Source organism: Catharus ustulatus, chromosome 1 (genome assembly GCF_009819885.2).
Source record: "Catharus ustulatus isolate bCatUst1 chromosome 1, bCatUst1.pri.v2, whole genome shotgun sequence".
Taxonomy (NCBI): Eukaryota; Metazoa; Chordata; class Aves; order Passeriformes; family Turdidae; genus Catharus; species Catharus ustulatus.
The window spans coordinates 64912274-64925326 of record NC_046221.1 but is presented as its reverse complement, the minus strand read 5'-3'; the positions used below and the strand labels follow the sequence as shown (position 1 = coordinate 64925326).

Genomic DNA, 13053 nt, shown 5'->3' with positions numbered 1-13053 from the left:
GGGCTTCAAGAACCATTAAAGTTACTAGTGACAAAGTTGATACTAATTAATTTAGAAGAGCTGACCAAGAAAAGGCCAGAGTCACAGCTCTGGTTTAATTTGGTTTACTGAACCACCTGTAGATAGGTAGGACAAGCACAAGTCAAAATCAATTATGATCTTCATGACAGACTCCACATCAGTGTGCAGAGAGTCTAAAATGGAAAAGGAAACAAATAAACCAAGCCCTACACTGGAAAGCTGAAATCTTCTCTAAATGTACTGTCTTCTCCTGAAACTGAAGACTGGGTTCCTCCTAAAAGCCAAAAGCACCGATATTCAGTGCAACAGTGGGTCTCACTACCCAGCTACCACCCAGATGTCTTGCTAAAAATCACTTGTCCAAAAAGCACGTTTGTACCCATGACACAGGGTATGTGCTCTGCCACAGCGTTTTCTATTCCAGTTCCTTAGTTTCCTACACACCATTACTGACAATCACAGCAGTAGTTCAATGCTTGTTTGCAAATACACACCATGAGTAAACCCTTCTTGATCCAGTCGGAATTACAAAATAATCTGGCACTTGGATACCATGTGAAAATTGACTCATGTTCTCAAAAGGCTAATAAAAATGCAATATACTGTTAAAACAACCACGTATTTTTTGACTCTTTTGATTTTTGATATATTTTTATATATTCTCCAAATTCTGGAATAAAGTAATGTGAATTTGTTTTTTATGCAGATTTTAATACTCTGTCCTGACTTGCATCCTCCACAATATAGACCTTATTCTGACCTCAGTCAGACTAACGTAAATCAGAAGTAACACCACTAGAGTCAGTAAAAAGACACCTGTGTGCAACATAAATCATTTCACAAAAGCACATGCTCACCTTCAGAGGAGACATTCTCCACACATTCACAAAGCTACACATTCTGGGTCACCTTAAGATAAGAGAGAAATCTGGACCTCATGCTATGTTATCCTGCTTTACATAAAGGTTATTTTATAAGAAGGTTTTAAGTAATATTAAAAAAAAAATATTTTAAAAAATAGTGTTAAAGCTATGGGAAAAAATTACCTCTCGAGTCATCTTGAAGTGTGTGAGATACTCTTGCTAATCACCTGGACAGGCTACAGATTCTGATTAGCCATGATTCATGTACTTCTAACATCTGCACTATGAGGGAGATTTGACTTTTTTGGTTTTTTCTGACATTTCCTCCTCTGTCTGGAGCTGAACTGCTGCTTGCCATTGTCAGAACCTGCAGCCCATTCCCAACCCTGCACAAAGGACACCCATTAACAACCAACCCGTTTTGCATGCCAAGCCCATTTGGCAAATTCACTAGTCCCTTCACCCCTGACCTTGTGATAAAAACAGCAGCCACACATGAAAAAAAACTCATTGTAACCTTTACTGGCAAGATAACCCAAAACTGGTTTTTCTTCTTAGCTTTTAATTATGAGAATCATGCACAAAGCTGTACTTCCCTGCCCCCTGCAATCAATCTTTGTCACGTTAAAACTTACAGTTGGAGAAGGATCAGGAAGTCTGTCATAACCCTTCTGCTTCCAGTTTACTTCTAATAGTTTCATGTGCACATGCCTCCCTTCAATGAAGGCAATATAATCCTTGTAATTGCTGCAAGGCCCTGCTATGATGCTCATAAAATTGAGGAGATAACTTAAATACTCCAGTAAAGAAGGTCTTGACCTGTGAAAAATCAGTCACACAAAACAGAACAAAAAAAAAAAAAAAAAGGTAAAACACAGCAAAGGTTTTCACCGGTGTTTTTCGTTGCACTGTCTGCCTCAGTCCTCACCTTTCTCCTACCCCTTTCCCCCCAGCTGAAAGCTCTCTAGATCTGTTATGGGGAAGATGAAACACAGCCTGTCACATTCTGGTGATGTCTGGTAGATGGCAGTCAGAGCAAAGGTAATATGGAAGTGCTTAAGCTACAAGTGAACTAACACTAATAATTTGAAAAGTTGTAATCTTAGAAACTTTTTAGCTAAAAACAGTAATGAATTTGTCTGTTTTGGACACGTCAGCAGTACCAGGAATGAGAAGTTGGTCACTGGTTTTGGACATCTGTCCAGGATGTCAGAGACCATAAAACCACAGGGCAGAGAGTCTCTAAAACCAGGGCTCTCAGACCTGGGAGGAGCTCTCACCCACCTTCCTCTGCAGCCTTTCGAAAAATAGGAAGTGTCACGTGAGACATACAGGAAGAGAATGAAGAAGCACTCTCTCCTACTGTTCAAATAAAGGAAGTAATTGTCTGTATTGCATCATGGACGGGAAAAGGAACTAAAGAGGGAAAAAATACATTAATTGAAAGAAGCTGAAAGTCAAAGAAAGTTTTTTCTTGGGTTTTTTTTTTTCCCATTTTGCAAGTGCATATCCCACCAGTTCCTTCTGGTGTTGAATTATAATGAAGAAGATCAACTGTCTTTCTATAGATCAGAGGGAAGGAAAAGGAAAGATGCAGAGGCCTCTCAGCAGTAGTGCAATTTGTAAATTCTTTGGCTCGGGGTTTTTTTGTGGCAGAAATGCCAACATCCAAATTGTGCACTGTGGTCTGCACTGCATTAGAGTGAGTGCTCTCCACAAATGTCCTAATTGTCACCATTCAAGTAAACACGGAGCCCTCAGATGAGAGCACAAACTTAGGCACAGTGCTTGAGGGCTCTCCTGCCCAAGACACAGATGGACACACATAACCAAAACAACACTTAAAATTCTTTAAGACTAAAAGAAATTTCTAGCAGAAAAACTAAGCAACAGTTAAACATTTTCTGTTGCCTACTTCTATTCTGAAGTGGAATTAGTTTGAATAAACAGTTAGATTAGCAAGGATTTTCTGCATTCACCCTACTGGTTATTGTAGATGTTAGTGCCTGAATGGTATGTTCTCTGGTGAAAGCATTTCACAGAAAGAAGCAGCAAACTATTTGGGGTAAGGGTCATCTTTCTGTCCTTCAAAATCAGGTCCATGATGTGAGCTTCCTAGCTCGACAGTAAGATTACAAATAAAGTTATTAGTTTCAACTTGGATTCTGCACATGGTTGGGTGGGGAGACATGAGCAATGCACGAAGGAATGTACAGAGGATGAGTAAGAAACAAAAACAGACCAAGAACAGGAGGGAAGACAAAAGGCTGTATTACCAAAGGGGATTTTAAACTCTTCAGTTGTGACTTGTCTGCCACTGACACTTAAGCTATTGGCATCTTCTTTTCTATTATGAACTCATATACTGTACAAGAAAGAAAACCAAGCCTGTTTGGTGAGAATTTGACTAGAATTAAGGGCCAAGTGAAGTTACAAATTATGCTGTGAGCTTTAAAAATAGATACTATTGGGTCACAGAAAAGTTATACAAGTTGCCTAAAAGATTTTTGCTTTTCAAGAAATTACTCCCTTACTTTCTGAACTTCATAGGCTGCATTTTCTACCTTGGAAATGAAGGAAATAATTTCCTTGGCCTTAAACAAACATATCATGGTGAAAAGTAGTTATGGTTCCAAGAGTAGTTCTGTAACACCAATTCTTCATCAAAAAACAAACAAACAACAAATTTATCTCCATGTTGTACTTATATTGAGAGACAAGCTAGGGAAAAAAAGGGTGCTCAATGAGATGCTGTCTCCATATGAAAAATAAGAAGACTAATTACATAATGTGAAGAACTAAGAGTATTAATATTATGGAGGAAGACCAAAAAAAAAAAAAAATACAGCATTCAAAAATGATGGCAAAGAAAAGCAGTACTTGAAGTGTCAGACTCAAACCAAAATGGATTTTTATTATGGAGTGGATTGGTGACAGGGGAGGAGCGTTTACTTGGAAAAATAACATAGCACAGATTAGATGAAGATCACAGCCAACAAGTCTGTATAGTACAATCTTAGCCTGAATTTAAAAGAGTTAATTCAGCAAAGACTTGTTCTATTGTGTGTGGAGTATATATTTAAAGTAATGAGAGTAATGAGTATAATAATACAAGTGTAAGTAATTATAAGTAATGAGTATATATTTAAGTCAATGAGACACTGCCAAGTACCTCAGTGCTTTACTGCCCAGCACAGGGTGATAAAGGCAGAAGTCCTGAACTGAAGAAATAAGGAGTATAAGGGAGAAGTATGTTTTTTAAGGAGGCCAGTGACAGCAGTATTACAAAAACAAAACTACTCAAGCAAATAGGAAAAGCATGTAGGACTTTTGGCATGTCATGAACTGGAAAGCAGCAGGAAACATTTTCATGGCTGGGCCACTATGTTGTACCTGACATTGCAATGGTAAAAAAGAAAACAAAACAAAAGAACAAACAACCTAAACACTCAACTTCTTTGGAAGAAATTAGACACAAATCACTCAGAGAATTGCATCCTTACTTTACCGCAAGCCGATTTTGCTCAGCAGTGAGTTCCTCAGCTTGTCGCCCTATTCCTGGAAAGAAAAGACACATCAGATGTTTCCAAAAGACAAACAGTAAAAGGTATTCCCCCCCAAAAAAAAGCTATTCCTTATGCTTGCACTCCACAAATAAATTTCTAAAGACATAATTTCAAAATTTTTTTGTCACGGGTGGTTTTAATACATCTCAATCCCTAACGTCTATGTCAAGTTCTACTCTAGCTCTTTACCCAGTCCCTCACTTCATTCCCTCTTTCTCACCCTGGCTACACTGTCATGGAGAGCAGTCACAGCATTCCCACACTCATAATGGAAGCGGCAATGCCACCGACTGGAGGCGACCCCCAACAGCCTCTACAGACTGTCCTGGGCTGGAAAAACCTCTGTTGCCAGAAGCTGCTGGCTCATTTAAGCACGAGCCTCCTGCTGGCTCCTTGGTGAGAAATGGAGCATTTCACAGCAGGAGGAGTGGGCAGGGGAAGGGAAACAGGCACACAGGGAACAGAAGCTCCACTGGTGTGAACAAGCAGCCCAGCTGGAGCAAGCCTAAACATACACATGAGTAATAACCTGAAATTGTACAAGGTCCAGACTGGAAGGGTGACCTCCTGTTGAGTGCACAAGACCTTTGGGGCCAGAGGTAGTGCATAGACTCAGTGTTCCAGGAAAACGATGGAAAAATCTTGTGTCACTGCCGGTAGTAAACAGATACTGCTTACAACACAAACCTTCACCCTAAAGCTTTAGCTGCACATACTGCAGGGAATCCCACTGGCTTCAGCAGAACTACACAGGATGAGTCACACACTTGATGTGAAGCATGTGCGCAGCTCCATTTCCACACCCCCAAAAGATGAGGGGCTTGGCACCAATCGGCAATGCTGCTCTAAACATACCGGCCATAATTACCCAATACACACAGGATCCACATCCTACAACGACTGCTGATAAGCTGCTCATTTCCATTCTCTCTCCACTGTTTCAGTCTGTAAATACTGGGAGGGTCTGAATTTCAGAGAAACAATTAGCACTTAATTATTTAAAGGACTGGATATTTTATTTGTCTGTTTCCATTTAGCGACAGCTGTGCTAAATTTTTACAAATAGAAATTTGTCGCGTTAAATTTTTACAAATAGAAATTTGTCACTGATGCTTGAACTGCAAGCTGCCTTCATTTGATCAACTGCTCCATATATGGATGTTTGCAATGTAATGAGCCTTTTCCATCAATAATCTGTAGGATTTGTGGTCTGTTTAAAATGCTCCTGCCTCTGCTCTTGTCTTTTTTCTTTCTGTCTGTTCATTTACCTTCAACATCCTAGGTGCGTACCTCAGCTTCACATTGCTGTGGAATTGCAGCAATACCTGACCTGAGTCAACTTCCAGAAGTAGATAAGCCTCAGTAACATGAATGCCAACAGCATGGTCAATTAGCCAAGCTTCCAGCTGTACCTATAATAGCCAGCTAAAAGAATTTGATTCGCTTGTGCAAACCTGGCTTGCAAACAATGCCAGACCCCCGTGCGGCCATCACCTGAATCCTTGCTCACAACTCCATAGCAAGGCACTTATTCAGTCACCCACAGATTGTATGGCAGTGGGCCTCAGATCATGAGAAATTTGCACTGCAACATCAGCAGGCACAAGCAATACTGCTACTGATGACAACTGACATTTTTAGCCTTTGCACTGTACTAGACACAGGCGTTCTACTCGGAAATAATAGTGCTCTTTGTCACAGCACAGCACAAGACTGAAGACAATGTTATTTTGCTTGCAACTGTGCTTCTTTCTGCACTGTGGAAAAGCTACTGAATTCTATCTCTCATGACTCATGGAGTATATTACCACTGAATATATCAGTGCTAGCATATTTTTTGCTAAATTAATATTAATGACTGAACCTATTTATCAAATACAACTCTTGACTTCTGAGAATCAGAAACAGCATCAGAGAACTTAATGGAGATTCACTGTAGCATCTAAACAGAAGATACTGGTACTAGCTAAAATCTAAATTGGGCCCCAAGGAAGTAGAATACTCAAAAGGGAAAACAGTTGTCTCTGATATTGAAAAGACAGTTTGATCATAAAAACTGATCAAAAACTTTAAATTTCTCATTTTCCTCCACAAAGCGTTTTTCTTCTTCATTTGGAACAACTCGCTGAACTACATTCATTCACTCCATAAATCAACCATAGAATGCACTGGAATAAAAAGGCTGTCTTCAGGACATGGGAAGAGATTCTTTTTCTTACCATCATGTAGCTGGCATGCAAGTGTTGTGATCTTCTGTGTAATTATCATCAGCGGACTATAAAAAAGACAGAAACAACAGTTACATGTCTTGTAATACAAATTATTCCCGACTTTCTCACTGAATGCCTTTATGCCTTTAAAAGGCATAACTGTATTAGCAACAAGTGGAAAACATCCAATTAAAGCTGAAGGAGGCACTCAGGCATAAAACAATTGCCTGGGTTCAAAACAACCCCGCAGTAACTTGCACTGGAATTTTTAATTGCTAAGTGCACACAAAGCCTTATTTTATGTCTCCCTATCGTGCAGCAGTGCAAATTGTAGTTCAGAAGAAATCACACCACCAGGAAATACCAGCTTCTGCAGCCCACTGGGCTTCCTTTCAGGCAAAGACCAAATTGAAGCCCCATACAATGCAACACTAGAATACAGCAGTGCTGCTATAACCCAACTCTGGCTCTTCTTACTATTTGTTACTCTCCTATTGTCTGTCTCCTCAGTGCTCTAAAAAAATGTTGACTCTGCAGATACAGATGCTTATTTCCCCACATGAATAGCTCTATCAATTAGGACTGTGTGCAAATACCAGAAGAGCTGTCAGCACAGCAGTTTCCCACTTGCTTCTTGGCCACACATCTGCGTTGTGAACAGCCTGTACAAGACACACCATCCAACTGGGAGTGTATGGGCATGTGGGATCTGGAGCCCCTGGAAACAGGAGTTGGTTGTACCTGAGCCAGGCTTGCAGCCACCCAGCAGTTTTGGTGCCAACTAAACACAGAGCATAGAAATAGCTACTATTCCCAGTAGGGCCACTCATACTTCCCGTATCCAGCTTTACAGAGCTTCTTGGCACTGAAGGCAAATGTGAGCTGCTGCAGCTAAGGGATGGGGAAAAGACTAAACTCAGCTTGGTGGCACCAGAAGCTGGTTCCCATAATGATAAATGATACAGCCAAGAGCATTTAAGGGAAGGTTAGAGGAAAGAAGGCAGCAAAACTGTAGGGACAACTGATCATGTCCTCCATTGGCTGTGGCACCCAAAACAAAACCTGGCACTGAGCATCTGCAAACTGGAAGGACCCATGGCAGGCAAAGCAGGGGATGAACACCCACTCACACTGCTTCTCCCCATCTCCCTGCCACTGGGGACACCAGCACAGGGTGCCCAGATGCCTCACAACCACAAAAGCCACGAGATGGGAATGGGTGATGAGGATATGCCACTATTTTAAAAGAATTAGTTGTGGTGACTGTAAAAGTAGTCGCACAAAAGCGATCTGTCTTCACTGAGGATTAATACAATGGCTTATTTCTCCATTTGAGAATAAATTAACAACATTAACCAGATGGAGGTTTCTGCTTGAACACGAATGATGTCTTCAACCTGGAAACGAAAACTCAAGTTTGTACACATTTATTTAACTATTTACACAGTTTGATCAGTATATGGAACCTTTTTAAGAGACATAGATGATTACACCAAACATTACAGTGGTTCATTTTAACTGTTGCAATATATTTTCTGGAACACAATTAAAGAAAAAAGTTGAGGGTTTTTTTTTTTTTAGTTCAAGCACTGTGTTTGTCCCACAGATTTCTCAAGGTAAAGAAAAAAAAGTGTAACTCGCATTCAGTGATGTCTCTGCCTAAAATAACAAATTCTTATGTTCTACAAAAATTTCCATGAGATCTGGATCATCCTTAACTAAATTAACCTACTGGTTACAATCAAATGTATACCCAATGGCTAAGATTTACAACCTGATCATCCCATTAATATAAGTCAAATAGATTCTCAGGATAATTCATAGGCTGAGCATGGTAAATGCACAAATACTGGCAAAAAACATTTTTTCATTCTAAGTGGTCTTGTCTTTTTTAACACTTAATGTGGTTGATCTTTTCCAAGAGTTCACAAGTACCAGTAATTTCACAATTATAAGCCACACCATTTTGACTAAAATTTTGGTCCGAACCCAAAGTGCGGCTTATAATCAGGTGTGGCTTATATACAGAGAAAGAACAAAAAGTTGCTGTTTTAGTTTGGAGGACAGGTGTCTGCTGAGAAAGGCAGGAACTTCTCTTTGAAATGGAGAATGTAAACCCCCTCCCTCCAAATTATTATAATTTTGAAATCAAGGGGCTTTCAGGCAAAAATATGGGAATTAGGAATAACAGTTCTTTTCTAGGGAAATTAAAATAGAACTCCAAACCCTGACAAAGTCAGAGTACAATCTGACACCCCGTCAGGCAGGGTGTTGGTAGCAGTCCCATTAAGTGGTGGCTGCATCCTCCTGCAGTGACAGATGTGATTCAGTTGGAGCAGTGCTCCTGTAGAAGGTGCAGTTTCCCTCTGGAGGTCCAGTGGGGATGTGGAGGAATCCGGTTTCCCTCTGGAGTCCAGTGGAGAAAGGGGCTCCCTTAGTGTCCCAAAACCTCTGTTTTATCTTGGTAAGAAATGTTGGGCTCTTCCCCCTGGCTGGAGCAACTTCCAATGGGATGAAGTAATTTTATCAGTCACACAGTGGGACTCAATGGGCCATTAGCAGAAAATGACTCGCTGGGGGAAGGATGGGTTGTGAAAAGATAAAGAACAATGGTTTCAATGGATGGCCCATTAGCAGAATATCTGCCGTTGAGATAAGGATCACTGCCCCCACCCTCAACAGATGGTGATAGAATAGATACCTTTTATCACACTCTGTATTGTAACGTGCGGCTTATAATCAGGTGTGGCTTATGTATGGACAAAGAATGAAAAATTGCTGGCACCTGGAAGTGCGGTTCATACTCAGTGCGGTTTATAATCATGAAATTACTGTAATTCTGTGTGGGTAATTTGAATTTTCTACCCAAAACCAGAACATGCAATATTAGCCAATTGCTTATCATTTCAGAAGTCCCTACTTGAAAATGCCAATAAAAAAACATTTGCACAAAAAATTAAGAATATGCTTAAATATACACAGAACTTGAATACAATTGTAACAGAGGGGTTTGTACAGTAGGTCTTCTTGGGTTACCTAGACCACTGATAGTCGCTAAGGAATGGACAAATTCAACAATGACTTTTCACCTTCCAGCAAGATTGTCAAACATTCATTCTAAACTTTATTCCAACTAATCTTTCAAGAAAAGTGATTTATAAGATTTTTTTACCATTATCTTCAACATCCTGTTTCTCAAAGTAGATTTTCCCAGACAAAATTTAGCTTTGCTTTCAAAGATACATAAATCCTAATCCTTTAAGCATATGAAAAGGCAGATTTTTTTAATCCTTAGGAGAGACAGAGGCTGTCACTTAACCAAGCAGTTTTACTGCAATAAACACAAACTTTTATTTTGTAAGTGTTTGACCTTTTTAGCTTTATGGGGGAACATTAAGACTTGTTTCAAATTGCTTCAATTTGTTGCATATGTTTCTTACGGCAAGCACTTCACGCCAATATTGAAGTGGGTAACTTTAAACCTCAGGCTCTGAGCCAAAACCATATGACTTCAAGTGTCTAAATTTATACTCTTGTCTTAGACAAGGCCACCATGGTAAACCAGAGAGAACCAAAATGCAAACAGTCCAAGGGCAGCAGGAGTAAAGTGTGCAGTGAAGTCATACTGCATATAAACACAGAGGAGAGAGATTCTCCTCATCTATATTAGGAATTCATTGCCTCATTGATGGCAGAAGCCAACAGAACAAGTCAGCCTTTCCTGTACTTTAATCAGAAAAGATGGAGAGTCTGTCTCTCTCAAATCTCCAGAGGAGACAAGGGAGAACAAAAGTGACATGTCTGACAAGGCAAGTGGCCACAAAGTTCATTAAATGCCTCCTGTTCTCCCTCCTGACATCACCATATTACGCATCATACATATTTTCCAGAGCGGTTGGGAAGTGGCCCAGCAGAAAAGGACCTGGGGGTGCTGGTCAACAGCCAGCTGAACATGAGCCAGTGTGTGCCCAGGTGGCCAAGAAGGTCAATGACATCCTGGCCTGTATCAGCAATAGTGTGGCCAGCAGGACCAGGGCAGGGATTGTTCCCTGTACTCAACCCTGCTGAGGTTTCACCTCCAATCCAGTGTTCAGTTTAATCCAGAGGAAAGGACACTGAGAGGCTGCAGTATGTCCAAAGAGGAGCAATGGTACTGGGGAAACGTCTGAAGCGCAAGTCAAATCATGAGTGACTGAGGGAGCTGGGATTGCTCAGTCTGGAGAAAAGAGGTTCAGGGGGGACCTTATCACTCTCTACCTGCCCGAGGGTGTAGCCAGGTGGGAATCTCCTGAGCCGTACCAGGGCAGGTTTAGGTTAGACATCCAAGGAAATTTTTCTCAGAAGGAGTGATTAGACATTGGAATGGACTTCCTGGGGAGGTGGTGGAGTCACTGTCCCTGGAGGTCTTTAAGGAATGACTGGATGTGGCATTCAGTGCCATGGTTTAGTTGACATGGTAGTGATCAGTCATCAGTTGCACTTGACGATCTCAGAGGTCTTTTTCAACCTAAATGACTCTGTGATCTCTACCCAGTAATGTGAAAGCCTGCTGTAGAGTGGCAAGGGAATGACACACACTAAATCTTTCATGAGATCAGTGTCAGATGTCAGTCAACACTTCACACAAAGGGTAAGCAGTGTTTCAGGTGAACAAGAAGCATCTTCCTCCCTCCTCTCCTCCTGCCCATCATTCCCCACTGACTTGATCTCAGGAGGACCATGTCTTTGCTGCAGGAAAAGGCAGAGCACAACAAAATAATGACATTACTGGAACTCTCCCTTAAGAGTGGGGAGAGAGGAGGGAAGAATCATAAATTCCTAAACATGTGAGTTTTGATTATTAAAACTTTGAAATACTAGAGTATTGAATTGCCATTTCTGTTCAGCCTTTCAGGCAAGCTCTAACTTTAAACATCAATAAAACATTAAGTTACTACATTAAATACAGCTCCATATCACATATAGTCAACTGTTTCCGACACGATACTGTTTTAACCCTGAGACTCTACTGGAAAAAATCAATAGTGCTAAAAATAAGAAGGGATGTTAACAAAATTATAAAACTCCCAAGTTTTCTTATGCTTTTCTTACTCCCAAATTTTGTGATGCACAGGTTTTTGAAGGGGAGTAATTAAGTTGAATTTAAAAAGAAAATCTACCTACCACACTTGCACCTACAGATGAAGCACAAAGACATATCCCTAGGAAGGATGCATTTGAAATAGAACACATTTAGAAGCCTAAACAACTTGCAATCCATCACATTTGAACACCTACCAATTGCTTTGCAGCCACATACTGAGTGGTGATTCCATACCCTCTCCACCTGTCCTACAAAGCACTACAGTTACAAACTACCACAGAAACACAGAATCTGATTTATGTGTGGTGCGATTTTTCCCCACTTCCCATGTTTTATGTATTGGCTATGAATTTAATCTTAGGTTGTAGTTGCACAGTACCTCCTACACACAAACCATAGTGGCCAACTTTAAATTAAAAAAAAAAAAAATCAAGATATTGACCCAGGGACAATTTTATTTTTCAAGGCATCTAACATAAGGTAAAGACAGCTTTAGGTTTTTTGTTTACCTGATATTAGATGCCTTGAACTGAAAAATAACACAAGACTAAGATACAACTGTTTACAGAGAATGCTCAGTAGAGGGGTTTACTGCCCCAAATAAACCTTCCAAATGAAAACGTATCAGTTAATATCATTTTTAAATACAGCTTGCCCCAACACAATAGATCTACCAGAAGCACAGGCCAGCGGAAGTAAAGATGTTTTGTTTGTAGACTGCTGTGGGGGTCCTCACCACATCACAGGCTGGCTTCTGCACTGAGCAAGCTTGGATGCTTATGAGAGAAAAGACATTTTCCAAGCACAGTCTGCCTGACCTTAGGTAATCCCGTGGAGAAGTCTGGCATACGCCTGCTAGAAATAGTTTCCACTGACCTGATTTCACTAAGAGAGGAGGTGGAGTCAAAAGGCTCATAGCAGACAAGACTCCAAAACGGCAAACATTTATTTCAGGGTTACCTCTGCAGCGCTGAAGCCATGACAAGAAGTTCACACAGTCACACCCTGCTGTGACAGTAACCATTGCTGACAAGGGGATGGCCAAGCTGGCAGCGAGCTCGTGCTTTTGCTTTAAACAGAATAAGGAAGCGGTACTGAAGTACATCAGAGGAAAACCACTTCACTAAACACACCTGCCACCTCCAATGTGACTTACAATTTCCTTTGTGTGATGTGTTGCCTTTTTCTCTGTGTGTGTATGTGAAAGCTCCCAAGCAGTATTTCTTAAGTCTTCATGGTAGAAGCATTTCACTTAAAAGAGTGTTTACTTCTGGAGAAGTGTTCAGGGATGTACTAGTTCCATGGAGTTC

General features: G+C 40.6%; 1 protein-coding gene across 3 annotated transcripts in view; it reads right to left on the bottom strand.

The window, feature by feature from the left end:
* Positions 1-13053, bottom strand: part of MBOAT1 (membrane bound O-acyltransferase domain containing 1) — a 56623-nt gene that overhangs the window by 12414 nt on the left and 31156 nt on the right. For all 3 annotated transcript variants that reach the window (XM_033061774.1, XM_033061793.1, XM_033061782.1), the window contains 3 exons: positions 6670-6725; positions 4388-4442; positions 1520-1703 (listed from right to left, as the gene is read on the bottom strand). In XM_033061774.1, coding sequence (XP_032917665.1) covers positions 1520-1703; positions 4388-4442; positions 6670-6725 — 295 coding nt within the window. The remainder of the gene's footprint in view (positions 1-1519; positions 1704-4387; positions 4443-6669; positions 6726-13053) is intronic.